Here is a 17,946-nt window from a genome sequence, read left to right as displayed (position 1 = left end):
TTTGAATCAATATATTTTAAAATCTAACTATTTCACTTACAGTAACCCCAATCAATCACATTTAATTGTCTGAGTGGTCCTTTAAATCATAAATTTTGTCTCAAAGCTTTCCCACAATGCCCGTTTATGTATTTTTAGACAGGCACTGCTGCAGCTGTCCTGAAACTACGAAGGGGTCCTTCAACATTCTCTTCCGGAAACAATTTCAAAGAGCCATCATCGCGGTTGTGACAGAAGAAACTCGCTAAATGAAATAAATACGCTGTAAAATCTTGTTGTAGTTCACCACCACTGTTTTGATGTATTTTGTACTTTATTCTTTGTTGACTTTTTTATCGACATGCCACTGTTTGGTCGAGAAGGGTAAGGTTTATTGTTAACACCGAGCTAAAACTGATTAGTTCTGTGTGTCACTGAAACTTTGAATTTAATTTAAATTAACATTCTTTCTGGCATGATAAAGCAAGACGGGGAGTCTAATGCAGTCTAATTCTCTTATTAAGTATAAAAAAAGTTAGAGTTAAGCATCATTAGCTTCCTGGGTGGTGGAAAATCAAACAATCCTATATTAATTTTTAATTTAACCTTATGTATCTGGCTGTTCCCCACGAACCCACTTCTGGGGCATCTTTTTTAATGTTTTTTCATTCCTAACAAATAACAAATCAATGTGTTTTATTACAGTTGTAATAAAAAAGTCTTCCCTGTCTAGTCTTGTGGTCTTGACCGATACAACCTAACTATTTTTGTAGATGAGAAGAAGGAGAACCACTGTGGTCTTCTAAAGCAGTGGCTTGAATCCTCACTAGTTTCAGTGGAGATCATCAAGAAGGGTTTTCACAGGTATTGGCAGTGTATTTTTTTTTAAAAAATAACCATATTCATAGCTCGCTCATCGTGATTTCTGATGTGTTTCAGGGAGGTGGTAACAACTGTTGAGCTCAGCCCTGATGTGTCCAGAGGGGTCAGGGTTTTGCTGGTTCATACATGGCCCAGAGGTGTCTATGTTGATCCATACCAGCTGGCATCCCTGAGCGAGCGAAGTAATTGGCAGGTAAGACCGACACTTGTCAGACTCGTCTAACATTTCTATCAAGCAGTTCAGCCAAAACATTTGTGGAAATCAACATTACAAACTAGGGCTGCAACGATTAGTCGACTAATTGATGACTAATCGACTATGAAAATAATCGGTGACTATTTTAGTAGTCGACTAATCGGTTTGAGTCATTTTTCATAGAAAAGCACTATAAAAGTACCCCAGAATACCCCATTGCAGCTTCTTATGTTCAAATATTGGCAGCTTTACACACTTTCCCATGACGGTGAACTAAAACCCTTTGGCGTGAGTATGAAACAAGACATTAGATGACATAATTTTGGAGTTTGGGAGAGACAGACCGACATTTTTCAACATTTTAACACATTTTTCGATAAAATCATTAGTCGACTAATCGAAGAAATAATTGACAGATTAGTCGACAATGAAACTAATCGTTAGTTGCAGCCCTATTACAAACCACATTCATGTACACTGTCATATTTGTATTAATTTGATTGTGTACGTGTTCTCCTTTGTAAGATATTACTAGATTCAGCCATCGACCTCGAGCTGCCTGCTCACAAGACTGCAGGGTTTGTCACCTATGTGTATCCCACCCTTGATGGACCAAATCCCAGACTGCTTAAAGTCACAATTCCAATACACGGTCGCTACCATGAGCCTTCTTTTGTTGGCGAAACATTTACATCTGTGGACATAGAACCTCCAGAGCTGCTGCTGCGGACTGAAAAATGTAAGTGGATCGTCTTTACTGTGTTGTCATATGTCTGTCTCCTCAGAAACTTTTTAAATTTTCCTAACATATATATATATATATATATGTTTTATTTAATTAAGGTAATATATCAATAAAATACAGTTATAACAATTACTTCACTATTAAAGGCCCTTCCTAGTGGTTGTCAGAAACACAGGATGAAAAGTGTAGCTGACAGAGACAGAAAGTTAACTAATTTCCTTAATCCAAACTTCTCTCTTACTTCTAGGTACACAGCTCAACAACCTCGGGCCTCATACTGTCATGGATGCCCCCTGCACCCATGACAATTCAAGCACATGTCAGTGGGTTAAACTCCAGCCTCAGCAGGTGGTTCTCATAAATCTTATCATAATCTGAAGTGGGAAAAACTTGCAACTGTTTATGATGCTAATTGTCCATTGTTTCTTTTCTTTTATCCCTAAAAAACATATCTTCTATCCTGCAGGAGCGAGGCCCCGTGGGTTTACAGTTTCCTGTTGGTGAAGGGTCTTTGGTGACGCCTGTGTGCGGTGGAACTCTTCTTGTCACAATGCTCTGCTGTGCGGCACTGTCCAGATACATATGGAAACATCGCATCATTTAAACAATGACTCTCAACATATCGTGTGTTAAACAACTCATGATCCTGTAACACTTCTGTTTGATGCCAGGATCATTCCAGCATCACTATGATCAAGGTTTTTAACATAAAACATCAAAAGGACATAAAAAATAGGAACGATTTAATCTGAGAAATGCAACCTCTGATGTGACACAAACAGAACAAGTCTATTTTATTCTATTTTTTATTTATTTAGGTTACAAAATTGAGGATGTTCAAGGTTTTACTCTGTGAAGTAATCCAGATAATTCAGATGAACAGGTTCCTGGAATAGGGACATAGCCCAGAGCATACTTAAGCTTGAAACACTTAACTCATTAATGTCTGTGACCAGTGATCATTTTACCAGGATGTCCTTTATCCCAAGTGCAAACATTTACACTCTAAATAATAATAAGATCTGTTCTCTCCACCTGCTGATTTTTGTCTTCTTGAACCAAAGATACTGTATTTTTTGCTGTATTGTGTTATAACTCTGAAAGTATGATTGCAGTGTCATGAGGCTACCGTGCATATGAACGCAGCAGCAGATAAGATGGTTAAAAGATGCTTGTCTGATACCCAACCCCAGAGCACTTCCTGCAGAGTGTGTAGACTGAGCACAATATGTCGACCGATGTAGACAGTTGGTGTAAAAAATAAAACAAGGGCAAACTTTGTTTTCATTTTATTATAGTGGATGTTTGTTTTTTCCGAGCTCACTCAAATCACCAAGAAGGTCAGAGGTCATGGTCTGCCACAGAACCACAAAATATCTCCATACTGCCCGTCCCTAGTGATCCAAGTGTCCTGAAGCCCCGACATTCAGGACACTTGGATCACTATGGACGAGCAGTATGGAGATATTTTGTGGTTTCAATTATGTGTTTTTGGACGTTTGAATCTGGGGCGCCGTCAGCCTCCATTAGGTGGAGTTGTGTTGCTACCTCCTCTCCCCTTGGATCTCTGCAAGTGTTGTGAGGACTCTAAAACTTCACCTGAGCCTCTCTCGGCATATGGGTGAGTAGATAATGGCTGAATTTTCATTTTTGGGTACACTATCCCTTTAAATTAAATTAAATGATCTTATCTTAAATTATCTGAAATGATCTTATCTTAAATTATCTGAAATTATTTTATCTGAAATTATCTTAAATTATCTGAAATTATTTTATCTGAAATGATCTTAAATTATCTGAAATGATCTTATCTAAAATTATTTGAAATTATTTTATCTGAAATTATCTTATTTTATTTTATTTATAAGATATTTTTTGGGCCATTTTGCCTTTAATGGACAGAACAGGTAAGTGTGAAGAGGGGAGAGAGAGAGAGGATGACATGCAGCAAAGGGCCCAGGCTGCTGCAACAACAGCCTTGTACATGGGGCACCTGCTCTACCACTAAGCCACCGATGCCCCAAAATGATCTTATCTTAAATTATGTGAAATTATTTTATCTTAAATTATCTTATCTGAAATTATCTTATTTTATCTGAAATTATCTTATCTTATTTTATCTGAAATTATCTTATCTGAAATGATCTTATCTTAAATTATCTTAAATTATTTTATCTGAAATCATGTTAAATTATTTTATCTGAAATTATCTTATCTGAAATTATCTGAAATAATCTTATCTGAAATTATCTTATCTTAAATTATCTGAAATGATCTTATCTGAAATTATCTTAAATCATCTGAAATTATCTTATCTAAAATTATCTTATCTATCTGATGGATTATTTATACAGTCTGGTATCACTCAGCCTCCTCGTCACATATTATAAATATTGAACTACATTACCTAAAATGCTTTTCGACCTGATTCAACCTCTAACTTCCAGTTTCTGATGTTTTAACATATTTCTGGCTTTAAATATGACCAATTATGAAAACTATGTTTGTTACTAGAGCTGTTGGTGTAGTATAATATGATCAGATGAGTATGCACACAGGGGCTGCACAGTGAGGAGACAGACAGCAGACAAACTTCACACACACCATTCACTTGAAGCATTATTGAATAGGCTAGGGCTGGGTCGGTAGTTCCGCTTCCCCTTCGCCATAACGGAATTATCCAAGGGCCGAAAAGATAGAAGAAAAGTCGCTTTGTAAATAGTTGTAGCCACATTTTTACTAACTTATTTGTACGCGTCGCGCACCGCCAAGGCCCCATGTAACGGAGGAAGTACTTTTAACGGATTAACAAACGTTTTCCAAACCGGGAGTGAAGTTGTGTTCAAGTTTAACTGGTGAGGAATCTCCGGTGAGCTCTGCTGCTCCTGCGTCGTCTTCGCTAGCCTGCAAATAAAGCGGATTTGTTACCGGGTGGTTTGTAGCATCTGTAGCTTTGTGTAAACCGCCGCTTGGCGATGTTAATTAATCAGGGAAAGCCTTTAACTTGGGTCGCCAGACTAGTTAGCATTAGCTAAAAGCTTAACGCTAATCTGGTAGGATTGCAAGCAGTGGTGTAGCTTGTCATGCTAACCTTAGCTTCTAGCTAGCACACTTGTTGGCCAAGTAGTTGGTGCTAACGTTAGCTTGCTAGCCGCCCCTGCTGTTACTCATTTGAAGGGCATTTTTGACAGAAATACCGTTATGTGGGAAGACAATGAGCTGGACGTCGATATGTTGACATGTTTTATCGCCACAAGCGGCAATAAAATGCCCGCTTTTCATTTCTATATCGAGTGTACGAGGAGAAGAGCAACTTGCATTATTCTTTTATCCTCATCTGGGCTCCTCTTGTAGTCTCCTTCAGAGGCGACGTAGGACACAAAAATAAACTATATCACTGTATTTGCTGTCATTATCTCTCAAATTAATATTAGGGTTCGTTAAGAAAGGATAACTTGAGGCAAAATAAGCTGTGGACACTTGTAGTTTCGCATTCATGGTCTCTCAGTTACTTTTGAATGTGCAGTGTCTGCTCTCCTCGTTATGAGTAAGCTAGATAATGACAAATAGTTTGTTTTCACTGTAATTTCTGCAGTGTTTCAATTAGCACACCTTCCTATGGATTTATGTGTACTCTAAGTAGTGCCAATTCTCAATATTGAATAGAAATTTCCTTAATATTAAACTATTAATGCCTAAATATTGTAACTGCACAAGACTGAGAGTATTTCAGCCTGTGTGCAGTATTTCCCTCTCCTCAGTATTTATTCGGCCCCAATACCACCCTACAACGCTCCAATAATACATGTTATTAAACAGTTTTACAGTATTAAGTGGTTTCCTGATTATTATTCACCAAAATCTGCTGTGTTTGTAACCTTATTATTGTATGTTTCTGATCTGATGAATGTATGATTTACTTCCAGGTACCACTCGGTGCTTCCTTTCTCTTCTGCTGTCTCTTTCGGCACATCCTCCCGAAGCGCATGAGCACACCCGTGCCTCATGCTGATGTGAGCGCTGCCTCGCTCCCTCTCTGTTTGCCATCCTCGCCCGCTGCACTCCCCTGCCCTTTCAGCCCTGTAAGGCTCACAACAACCCTTAGTGATGTGTGATAACGGAGACCCCGAGGATAAACCCCCTGCCCCTCCGGTCAGGATGAGCAGCACCATCTTCAGCACTGGCTCTGGCAAAGACTCACTCTCAGCCAACCACAGCTCTAAACCACTGCCGTCTGTGCCTGAGGAGAGGAAACCTCGCAACAAGATCATCTCAATCTTTTCCGGGGCTGAAAAAGGTGAGTCTGGAGGAAAGATATTTATTTATAAGTGTGTTCTTGTGTTTGTGAGTGGCCATGTGTGCTCATGTGTGATTGTTGTCATGCTTTTTCACTTTCAGGTGGTAGAAAGAAAGATCGAGACAAAGAGCGACCAGAGATCTCACCACCTTCAGATTTTGAACACACCATACATGTTGGGTTTGATGCTGTCACGGGGGAGTTCACTGTGAGTTTTGGTTGTTCTCACATTTGTACATGCTTTTTGACACTTCAGTCTGCACCTTTCTCACACCTTGCTGTCTTTGTCTCACACACACAGGGTATGCCAGAGCAATGGGCTCGACTACTCCAGACCTCAAACATCACCAAGTCAGAGCAGAAGAAAAACCCGCAGGCCGTGCTTGACGTTCTTAAGTTCTACGACTCTACAGGCAACGGTCGTCAGAAGTACCTCAGCTTCTCATCTTCTGGTGAGGCTCGAAGTTTAATTCAGACATTTAGCTCATTCAGTTACCAGCAGGGCGTTACAAATTTGTATCACGTTGTTAAATTCAAGTTAGATAAAAGACTCCGCCATGTTTGTCTGTACAAGTTAATTATTGCCTAAATTATACTTCACCCTTTTGTCTTCAGGTAGATAACATTGTCTCTTTTCGCGTGAAGAGGAATTTGATCGATATCAATTCATGCAAAACAACGAGTGACCAGGCAGTAATGAGTAAAACAGTACAACATGTTAACCTCGAAATAAAGCCCTTTGAGAACACCAGGTTTAAAGTTCCAATGAAATCAAAATGATGTTAAAGTTTATCACATATGTTGTGTGCTGATTGTCACACACACACCCGGCCCAGCAATGACAGAAAAGTAGTTTCCTGAAAAATGATTTATTTATTTTCTTTCTATGTTGATGACTCATCCTGCACTCAAGGGCGTACTTATTTTGAACCCAGTGAAATGCTTTCTCAAAAAGCACGAGCAGATAATAATACAGACACAAGTGTTCCACTGGGATGCATCAGCTCCACCCTGGGGATGAGCCTGCATCTCTTCTTCACCAGTAGCACTGCCGGCTTTAGATCTAGGCTTGGACATGTTCGGCCTCATTTCCAAAAGCACTTTACCATGGTCGTCTTCTACCTGTATTTCATCCCTGTTCAATTCAGTGGTAAAAACTGCAGGTGTAGGTGATGGTGGTGGCGAGATGTCCTCGACGACAGAGAGCAGGCTGTCCTCATGGCTGCTCTTCATGTTGAGCTAGTAGCGACTGTCAGTCTGTAATTTGGCGGTGGGGGGAGCGTAATGAACATTCAGCACAATTAACCACTGAAAACACATATCCATATCTGCAACAGGTTCCTCTGTAGCTTCCTGTTTCTACAGGAAACGTTTAAATATACAGAATGAAATAGCACTCTGCTGTACGTTTCATGTGATTTTAATCTGTGACTACCAGAACATATGAAACATCTTTTTTTTTCTAACTCTGCTTCTGTTATTTTACTTCACAGAAAAAGACGCATTCACTCCAGGGCCTCAGTCTGTAAGTGTTTCAAGGCTGTTAAAGCAACCTTACTGTTTTATTTGTGCTTTGTTTTGTCTTACGAAGGCTAACAACACTTTCTTTCACTCCAAATCAGCCTGTCAAAAAAGGCACTGAACCCTCTTCTCCGAATATCAAAGACATTGACGATGATGATGATGATGAAACTCCTCCTCCTGTCGTGGCACCAAGACCAGAGCACACAAAGAGTGTAAGTCACCTGCTTCAAGTAGCCTCGAAATCATAATGATCATTTTCATCTTAAGACTGTTTTTTCACTTTCTGTGGCATTCTTTGTAAACTTGAAATGTGTTTATTTGTTCTTCTTTGGTCATTGTCTGGTTGCACAGGTGTATACTCGCTCTGTAATTGACCCCATCCCAGCTCCGAGCACCTGCACAGATGGAGATTCTGCCTCCAAGGCTGCAGACAGACAGAAAAAGAAGGGCAAGATGTCGGATGAGGAGATCATGGACAAACTGAGTAAATGATTAATAAATCATTAATCTTATAATCTTTTGTTACCATATAGCAGGTCAAATTCCACCTGTTACGGTATGTACTTATATTCATTATTTATTGCCACGTCATTTCCTTTACATATGTTGTTGTTATTTGTCACACAGGAACGATAGTCAGCATCGGAGATCCCAAGAAGAAGTACACAAGATATGAAAAAATTGGTCAGGGGTGAGTGCAGATCCACCAGTTGCAGAACGTGTGATAGTGTGTACTATGTAATAATGCTTTTATAATAATGATATGTTCTTCTTTCTTCTTAAAATCTGGTCATTTTTTGAATCAAAATTACATTTGTTAAACTTCCAAAAACAAGGTGCACACACTTGGCTGATATTGGCTCAGAGAGAGCCTGCTGACTGAAACAGAATCCACACTAAGATGTCGTGTAGCCTTCCCAATTCCTGCAGAGATTTTTCGTTAGATATATTTCAAAAAAGGTGCATGACATCACCAATCAGAAATACCTTATTGATCCTTGAGGGCAAATTGTGATTCGTTTCAGTCGCTCCGATGTAAAGATTAGAGAATTATAAGAAGTAAGAAAAAGTATGAACTAGATGTATGTGAATATAAAGCAATAAAATGAAACAAAGTAGAAATGAAAGTGTGCATTGAAATAGAAATAATAAAATGTGCATTATGCGACAGCGTTTAACACTAGTACTCAGTTCTGCTTTTCTGCTGCTACAACACTACAACAAATTCTTGAGTTCAAACACTTAAAGGAAATTATTTACATAATTGTTTTATTAAAGAAATTGAAAATTGAACTGAACCTTAAAGGCACAAATAAAGACTGATAGTTACGTTTTAAATCACAGTTTCCTACTGATACTCTCTTTTAACTAAGTCAAACAATCCCTGAGTGCAGTATTGCAGTCTTACACGTTTTGTCATTAAAGTTTGCATCATAATGACAATTAAAAAAATTATATATTGTGCAGCCTTACTCTAAAATAGAGGAAATGGATGCCAGATAGTACTGGGAATAAATATTTTACTTATTGTATCCTAATAGCCCAGTCTTGAAAAGCAGAAAATGTGAATTGTCTGAGTCAAAATTTAAGTAGATAAAAAAACATTTTGGAGCTATCAGAGCTTTGTGAGGTCATCTTTGGAGCTTCATCAGAGTCAGGTTAATAAAGCCAGATATCTCAATGATATCCTAACTGTTCTATGAGATAGATGCGAGCATTTGAGTGTTTCTCCATCAGTATTACACAAACAAAATGTTATGTCACAACTTTGTTAGCTGAATCACACCTGTGGGGAAAATGTCAGGAAAATATGACAGCATAAATGCATCTGTGAATAATACATATGCAGACTGATCTGAGTGAACTGTTGAAGTAAACTGCTCATCTTATTTGTCTTACAGGGCGTCAGGAACAGTATTCACAGCCATTGATGTTGCCACAGGACAGGAGGTAAGAGTGACTTTAGGGATGAGTTGTGGAGGCTATAAAAAGACCAACCAGGGACACAACAGTAAAATAGTGGAGCACATGACATAAAAATTACACATGAAAGTCAATAGTTGTAACAGTAAGCTTTATTTATACCACTTTCTCCACAAGATATGCCAGTAACTGTAAAGTGAGACTGTAACTTCTGCTGAACAGCTGCCACTGTGGCAGCAAGTAATAATTAGGAGATACTAAAACATAGTGTAACAGTAGCATAAGTAAAGATACGTGAGCAAACTGACCCAGTACTGTAATGTTATGTATAATGATAATAATCTTTATTTATAAATTGCTTTACGTGCCAATGATTAAAATAGACATGGAAACTTTTAGAAGAACTGATTAAAACACTTTGGTTTATAAAAACTGAGAAAATAAAAGACAGTTTAAATGAGCTGAAAACTCAAGTAAAATCAGGAATGGCTCTCCGATAAAAATATGTTTTAAGATGGGACTTAAAAGAGATCACTGACTCGGCCGACCTTATTACCTCAGGCAGACTGTTCCAGAGCCTCTGGGCCCTGACAGCAAACGCTCTGTCCCCTTAAATTTTCAGCTGGGCCTCTGGAACAGACAAAAGACCTCTGCCTGAGGACTCAAAGTACGTCCTGGTGTGTACAGTGCTAAGAGGTTGGAGATGAAGAGCCTTTAAAGTAATCAGTAAAATCTTAAAATGTATTCTAAAATACACCGATCAGCCAAAACATTAAAAAAAACATTGGTGGGTGAAGTGAATAACATTGATCATCTTGTTACCATGCAATATTCCATTGGGAAACCTTGGGTCCTGGCATTCATATAGATGCTACCTGATTGCTCCACCCACCCAAACACCATTGGAGACCAAGTAAACCCCCTTATGGTAATGGCACTTGTTGATGCCACACCACAACAACTGCTCAGGAATGACCCGAGGACTGGGACAAAGAGCTCAAGGTGCTGACCTGGCCTCCAAATACCCCAGATCCCAATCTGATTGAACATTTGAGTGATGTGCTGGTACCCCACAGGTACCCCCGATCCACGGTGGGTCTATCGTACCGGTCTACTACTGGGGAGTGCTGCTGCCATAAGGGGGGTACCTGGTTTGCGCTGGTGTTTAGGTTTCCCAACAGAACATTGCATTGTAACAAGCTGATCAATTTTGTTCACTTCACGCACCAGTGGTTTTTATGTTTTGGCTGATCGGTGGAGCCAGTCTAAAGAGCCGAAAACTGGAGTGGTCTGATCACGTTTCTTGGTTCTGGTTAAAAGCCTGGCAGCTGAACGTTAGCTAACGTCAGCTATTAGTCAGCATAAGCTACCTTTCATACCAGACCAAGTATGATTGTGAAAACAAATCCTCCGAGCACATTGAATTAAGGAAGGGTGTGTTTTATTGTTTATGAATTCAAAATTTCATCTGTAAGAGAAAGAATGTGTTGTTCAAAGGTTACGTAGTTGTTATGTAGTTGAATGATTTACTTCGAGAGAGAAAATGACAATTAGGGAAACCAGTTGAACATGTATAACACATATTCTTATTCAGTCATAATAAAGACAGAGGGGAAGTTTGGAAAATTTGATATTAAAGATTTTATACTAACATGATCCCTTGAACAACAGCAATGATTCTACATATCTGGTCTCTCACGCTTACTTTTCTTACAGGTTGCCATTAAACAGATCAACCTACAAAAGCAGCCGAAGAAGGAGCTGATCATCAATGAGATTCTAGTCATGAAGGAGCTGAAGAACCCCAACATCGTCAACTTTTTAGACAGGTGAGACTGAAAGTAAACCTGCAGCCTCAAAGCAAAATCTGAGCCTGATTATAACAAATTCAAAAAGTTGTCACAGTAGCATGGTTGGACACCAGTGTGTGATGTTGTGTATTTGTGTGTCAGTTTCCTGATGGGGGAGGAGCTGTTTGTGGTGATGGAGTATCTGGCAGGTGGCTCACTGACAGATGTGGTAACAGAGACCTGTATGGATGAAGCCCAGATAGCTGCTGTCTGCCGGGAGGTACGCTGCACTTCTCACAAACAAATCTAAGAGGCAAAACAAAAATTTAAGTCTTAACTTTTTTCTTTCCCTCCCAATTTGTCTCCATTCCTACAGTGTTTACAAGCGTTGGAATTCCTGCATGCGAACCAGGTTATTCACAGAGACATCAAAAGTGACAATGTGTTACTCGGGATGGATGGCTCTGTCAAGCTGAGTAAGTCTTGTACTGATGTGCTAAGCGGCCTGTTAATTGGATAGTTTAGATTCTTTGAAGTGGGGTTGTATGAGGTACTTATCTCTAGTCGGTGCGATCACCACACTCCCAATTTGGAGAAGCAGGCAGGAGTACCGCCACAGAAGGTGTGATGTAATGCTGTGGAAAGGGGCAGCAACAAAGCGTATTTTAGCCATCTAAAAATGTCAGTATCATTTAAAGTGTACGCTATGTTTGGAATATTTTTACTTCTTTAGCTTGTCGTCACACAACTCTTTGTGTCAGGGAACTGAAGCCGTTATCTTTGTTGTCTTCGAAGCCACCAGACTCCTTTGACAAACAGTAATATACCTCACAGAACAAGCAATCGATCGAGGCTGTGGTTGACCAGCAACTTCCGTGCTGTGTGAGGTAAAATTACTGTTTTTGTCAAAGAAGTCTGGTTGTTTTAAAGAGAGCACAGATTAATATAACGGCTACAGTTCCCCTTTAGAGAGGGCTGTCCGATAGCAAGGTAAAGCAGTGACAATGTTCTAAATATAGCATACACTTAAATTGATATGTTTTGCTGCTGCCCCCGTCCAGAGCAGTCCATTGCTCAGCTTCCATGCTGGTATTCATGTCTGTTTCTCCAAACTGGGGGCATGCCGATCGCAACCCCACTTCAAGAAATCCAAACTATTTCTTTAAACTCAGATTGCTTTGTTCTCCCACTGTAACTACAGTATGCATTGACTCTTCTCCATCTCTTCGACAGCCGATTTTGGCTTCTGTGCCCAGATCACTCCAGAGCAGAGCAAGCGCAGCACCATGGTAGGCACGCCTTACTGGATGGCTCCTGAGGTGGTGACCAGGAAGGCTTATGGGCCTAAAGTAGACATTTGGTCACTTGGTATTATGGCCATCGAGATGGTTGAAGGAGAGCCTCCCTACCTGAACGAGAATCCACTACGAGTGAGTGACGTTTTAAATCAACTGTCCATGTTGTTCATTTTCAACACTTTGACATGAAGGTCTCATTTGTATCACCTGTACAGTAAGCAACTCTGTGAAAAGATTAAGGTTCATTTCTAAGGCACAGTTTAATGTGCCTGTCAAAGCAGGACAAATACTCACAAGTGTCATAAGAGTCTGTCCTGCTCTCCTTACGCTCTAACAGCAACAGTTAAGGAATAAGCCAGGCGTTTAATACATCAGTTGTTGTCAAGATAGAGATATTTTTGTCCACCTTGCTGCTACTTCTGTTGCATAGAGTCTGTGTTCTAATTGGGTATGAACATTACAGAATCGGCTGTATTGGCTAAATATGTTCAGCCATACAGGGAATTAGGCCAGTATACTATACTGATGCAGACATGCAGTCTGTCCCTTAAATGTTCAGGAACATTTCTGCATGTGTTCATGTGTGAATGGTAGCAGGGATGAATATTCAGGCCAGTTTTCCACTTGAAGACCTTTTAACATTTCAGGGAACATGCTGATGCCAATGTGTTGTGAATGACAGCAGTAACGTTGCAGGGACGAGCACATAAAGGGTTACATCCGTCTGATGAAAGTCGCTTTCATGTGGAACAAGCAAACCAATCACAAGACTCCTCTGATGACTTATTTGAATCCACAACGTGTTAACAGTGTAGCATTTATGCCGGTGCGCTCACGGGTTATTTACACTACATACAGAGGCCTCCATTACAAGAACACTGGCACCAGTCAAACAGCTCCTCGTCCGCCATGTTCCTGAAAATAAAACTGCTGCTTACACATACGTCAAGCCTTGCCCCATTTGGTTTGTGTCATGTTGCAGGACTGTCCTATGTCCCATCTGTTCCTGCATCGCCATAGCGTGTGTGAAGAGGCATAAGACTGTAATGTCCTGAATGTAGAGCATATGTGAGCAGTGACAATCACTAGTGGTGTCTGAAAGGTTATCCCAGTGTGATAGTGGCATAAGCATAATTGTAAACAGTGAGTGCAAGGATGTGTGGGCGTGCAGAGAGTGTAAGGTAAATAAGTTATGATTGATAGATTGGTTGATTTTTTTTATTTGTGTCATGCACACTTAAATGTGCCCAACCCTCATGGGTTTACAAGACACTGTTACAATCAAAAATTCATGTTATTTTACTGCTCAGTTCAGAAACAGAATACTCTGCCCTCTATCCCAGGCCTGGCAAAGAAATTCAGCATCCAACCAAAAGAAATCAGTCTTCATTATTACACAACAAACAAAGTCTGTCGTCCTCTGTAGTGGCGTTAAACCCTCCAGTCTCTGAGGCTGATGGTAATGTTCCTGGTCTCAGCTGTGCATGTGGAGATCTTTGTCTTTTGTTTGATTATACTTCATGTAAGGTTCCACACTGTAGCTGTTCTTTATGAGACAGTAAGTTAGTAGTTTTGGTTTATACCGTAAACATAAACATACGAGACATTTCACTCCTAATCTCCTGAATATCACAGGTTAACCTGCTCTGGAAAATAAATGACGAATTGTTCAATTTCAGCTCATCAGCCCGGGGATGACAGTCGAATGTGTCTCAATTAAAAGTCTTTTCAGTGAGTCTCTGATCCAACATCTTCACAAGTCTACTCCAGAGCCAAGGCCTGATGCTTGGAGGTTCCCATCTCATATCTCCACTAATGGGCAAAATTGAAATAAATTTATGGACACCCAGGAAAGATCAAATCACTCTATGATAGGGCTGCACGATATATCGTTTGAACATCACCATCGTGATGTGCGTATGTGCAATAGTCCAGTAGTGTTTTCTCTTTTTTTAGAACATGTAAACTTTTGTTTTGCTTCAGAAAAGCAGCTCTGAAGAGAGCTCCTTGCTCCGCTCACCTCTCTGAGCACTCAGCAGCCCCTCCCCCTCTCATGCACACACTGCAGTCACACACTGAAAGTGAGTGACATGCAAGAGGGAGAAACGGTAACGGAGGATTTATGCCTGGTACACACTACACGACTTTCCTGCCCGTTCTGATAGTCACTATGTCACATTACACAATTGCGGAGTCATAAAATCGTGTCGTGACTTTGCCGACAGACATGACACACTACACGATGGTACAATTATCCCCGGCCGTCTTTCACAACGTGTGTGATGTCATCGGGTTATTCTTGTCCTATTTTTATTACTTTTACTATTATTTGAGTCACTGTGTCTGTTCATGTGCCAGCCGACATGTTGTTGTAGTAACGTAAAAAGCGCCGGCAGATGGCAGGAGCTACATTTGACGTACCATATGCAAACATAGAAGTCACCGACTCCTCCACAACAAGTTCCTATTTTATTTCACAATAAAAGCCTGTTTAGAAAATGAAGGGATTCACTCAGCTGAGGTTATAAGGGGCTTTTAATTTAAAGGAAAATCAGGAAGTGTTGAGTTTGAAATGATGACGCGATTTGTTAACTTTATGAAGACAACAGGAGCAGATGAAAAGTAAAAATGTAAAGATACAGAGGGATTAATAAATAACGGACCGTCTATTATGTAGTCTGTTTCAAATGAAGCTGGTAGCCTCTGCAGTTGTGGTGAGTAAAAGCCCCGACACTATTTTTTAATTTTCTTGCTTTAAGTCATCTGGTGAAAATTCTTGTATTTTTTAATATCACATTATATATTGCAAAAAAAAAAAAAAAGATCGCAATGTCAGTTTTTTCCAATATCGTGCAACCCTCCTCTATAAAGCTCACTCCATAACTTTATACACACCAAAAGTGATGTGTGCACAGTATATGCATGTGTGCACAACACTGTACAACAGTACATGTACTTGATTAAAGCAGTGACCTGGTATCACCTACAGTTTGTTGTATGGATTTGTAAAGTCAGGTTACTCAGCTGTCATTAAGCATTACAGAAAGTGAAAGCACTTTCCGGTGGCCGTGTGAGAGCAGTGTTAGAAGAGGGAGTGTAACACCCTCATAGCATTAATTCAAAATAGATCTGACCTTTAAAATGTCCTCACTTTACCAGTTTGACTTGATTCACCTGCTGCAAGTGAGTTATTTCCTTAAACTAGATTTCACAGTTGTTCCTTTTTTCTCACATCTCTTCAACTTTTGGCAGGCATTATACCTGATCGCCACAAACGGCACACCCGAGCTCCAGAACCCAGAGAAGCTGTCTCCGGTCTTCAGAGATTTCCTCAACCGTTGCTTGGAAATGGATGTAGAGAAAAGAGGCGGAGGCAAAGAGCTGCTGCAGGTTAAAACCTCCTCCTGTTGTTAGATTGTTTTCATTTGTATATATCGTGCACTTGATTAAATGATTTTCCCTTCTCCCCTCCTCTTGATATTCAGCATCCGTTCCTGAAGCTGGCGAAGCCCCTCTCCAGTCTCACACCTCTCATCCTGGCAGCCAAGGAGGCCATGAAGGGCAATCGTTAGCTGATGAACCTAGCTACCCTGCCTTCCCATGCTGTGCACAGATATGTGCCAACCATTTAGATTTCGTGCCAGACAATAGGCTGAGAGTGACTTTCCACTCTTGACGCACCAGCCTTATAAGCCCTGACAAACCTCACTGTGAAGAAGACCAAAAAATATAGAGCACAACTCCACCGCTGTCCATATGAACTCTATTCTCACTCAGATGTCAGAAGACAAGTCAAACTAAAGTGCTTAGAGTCGGGCGTAGTTATTTTGTACAACAAATCTCCTGGTGACAAGTTAGGGCTAGGCTTGTATTTAACTTGGAATGAAGAAGATGCCTAGTTCTATTTAGTTTTTTTAATCAACTGCCTTAAACAAATGCAAAATGTTGCCTAATGTATTGTTGATTGTGTCAATGTTTCTCTTCCCATGATTTTTACTACCTTTGTAATTTACCTTTTCAGCGTGTCAGTGTCTTAGTTATTTTGATACTTGAATTTCATATTTGTCCCCCTTCTTGTGATATAGTTGGTCTCATTCAATGAACACTCTTGCTATTTCCACATTGACTCGTGTTTTATGGACATTTTTCTCTGACGGTTTTTATAGGAAACATTTCAGTACATTCGTGATCAGGAACAACATGCTGTGATTGTGTCGTTCTTCGATTGCCACACCTGACAGACCTACTGTACCAGTTCGTCCCCTGTTTCATTAGTCTCCTGATACCAGAGGTGCACCTTACAGGCAAATTAAAAAATGTTAGATTGACAGGGTTTATACTTTCTTCTTTATTGTTGTTATTAAAAATGAGTATTGTATGTTGAACTCTGTCCTTTGTGTTCTTCTGAACTAAACAAATGCGCTTCACCCATGTGTATATTGTGTACTTGATGTTTAGTTTGAAAAAAAAAGTGGCCATATCTCCGTGGTTAGCTGTCGAAGGCTGGTTAAGACAATTTGTTGACTGTTTTTTTTTTCTTTTGGGCGACTAACAACCTTGTCTGCGTACTCAAATAAATGCAACTGTTCGTGCTTTTGGGATTTAAGCGTGAAAGTGATTGTTGTGTAGTGATGTCACCTTGTATAGACAGACAAGACTAATGTGAGTGGTGCAATATAGCATCATCATCCTCCTGCATCCTAATATGAGGACTTTGGGATTGCTGCACCTTATGTATCATTCTGCTTAATTTAGACCTGTTGTCCTCATTCATAGACACTCACGCTATCTAGTGGTAGAAATCCAAGTAAAAACATGGCGGCCAAGTCCATCTACATGTGATCCCGACACAAAAGTGGACAAGGTACAAAATCTGCTCACATTTTATGGTTCATTTTATGGTTATGGCACACACATTTGACTTATTTTACGACCCTGTAAATTAGAAGATACTCATTTTAAGACATTAGGACTTTGTTGTGTTATGGCAGCATTTCACACAGGCCAGTCAGGTGCCTGCAGATAAAATAACATTGCTAGCTTGGAGTATGGAGCAGGGAAATATTCCTACAGAGTAAACAAAATATACAAATCCTAAGACTTGTAGATATGTTGCATTATTTGCAATATTTTTGCTTTTGCACAGCCATGTTCAGGCTGTGAAATTAATACCTTTGAACAGTTTCAGACTTAAACAGTGACCCCCAACCAGCTCTGTAAGGTAGTTATGACGGGCCCCAGTGCAGGCTAATGTGAGGGGGCCCTCCTGCCAGGTAGTGACCATGTTTCATCTCGTCTGATCACATGATTAA

General features: G+C 40.0%; 2 protein-coding genes across 2 annotated transcripts; both read left to right on the top strand.

Moving 5' to 3' along the window:
- Positions 1-180: 180 nt before the first annotated feature.
- pigx (phosphatidylinositol glycan anchor biosynthesis, class X) lies at positions 181-3,094 on the top strand. Its single transcript, XM_033621274.2, has 6 exons — positions 181-363; positions 753-843; positions 919-1,054; positions 1,583-1,796; positions 2,050-2,150; positions 2,269-3,094. The coding sequence occupies exons 1-6, from the start codon at positions 300-302 to the stop codon at positions 2,404-2,406; spliced, it is 744 nt and encodes a 247-aa protein (XP_033477165.1). The 5' UTR covers positions 181-299; the 3' UTR covers positions 2,407-3,094.
- Positions 3,095-4,411: 1,317 nt separating this feature from the next.
- Positions 4,412-17,058, top strand: pak2b (p21 protein (Cdc42/Rac)-activated kinase 2b). The gene is made up of 15 exons (XM_033622361.2): positions 4,412-4,657; positions 5,729-6,099; positions 6,201-6,307; positions 6,401-6,551; positions 7,593-7,624; positions 7,722-7,835; positions 7,975-8,107; positions 8,251-8,314; positions 9,525-9,573; positions 11,263-11,375; positions 11,499-11,616; positions 11,713-11,812; positions 12,570-12,766; positions 15,887-16,024; positions 16,120-17,058. The coding sequence occupies exons 2-15, from the start codon at positions 5,910-5,912 to the stop codon at positions 16,204-16,206; spliced, it is 1,593 nt and encodes a 530-aa protein (XP_033478252.1). The 5' UTR covers positions 4,412-4,657; positions 5,729-5,909; the 3' UTR covers positions 16,207-17,058.
- Positions 17,059-17,946: the final 888 nt, after the last annotated feature.

The sequence above is a fragment of the Epinephelus lanceolatus genome, chromosome 6, assembly GCF_041903045.1.
Source record: "Epinephelus lanceolatus isolate andai-2023 chromosome 6, ASM4190304v1, whole genome shotgun sequence".
Lineage (NCBI taxonomy): Eukaryota > Metazoa > Chordata > Actinopteri > Perciformes > Serranidae > Epinephelus > Epinephelus lanceolatus.
The sequence above is the reverse complement of the archived record's forward strand: the minus strand, read 5'-3'. Positions and strand labels throughout refer to the sequence as shown.

What these genes read in the sequence shown, in the direction of transcription:
- pigx (XM_033621274.2), top strand. Translation starts at nt 300, where the DNA reads ATGTATTTTGTACTTTATTCTTTGTTGACTTTTTTATCGACATGCCAC. An exon ending in GCTGCTGCGGACTGAAAAAT is followed by an intron (nt 1,797 to 2,049) that starts GTAAGTGGATCG and finishes TCTTACTTCTAG; the next exon opens with GTACACAGCTCAACAACCTC. An exon ending in TTAAACTCCAGCCTCAGCAG is followed by an intron (nt 2,151 to 2,268) that starts GTGGTTCTCATA and finishes TCTATCCTGCAG; the next exon opens with GAGCGAGGCCCCGTGGGTTT.
- pak2b (XM_033622361.2), top strand. Translation starts at nt 5,910, where the DNA reads ATGTGTGATAACGGAGACCCCGAGGATAAACCCCCTGCCCCTCCGGTC. An exon ending in CTTTTCCGGGGCTGAAAAAG is followed by an intron (nt 6,100 to 6,200) that starts GTGAGTCTGGAG and finishes TTTCACTTTCAG; the next exon opens with GTGGTAGAAAGAAAGATCGA. An exon ending in ATGTTGCCACAGGACAGGAG is followed by an intron (nt 9,574 to 11,262) that starts GTAAGAGTGACT and finishes CTTTTCTTACAG; the next exon opens with GTTGCCATTAAACAGATCAA.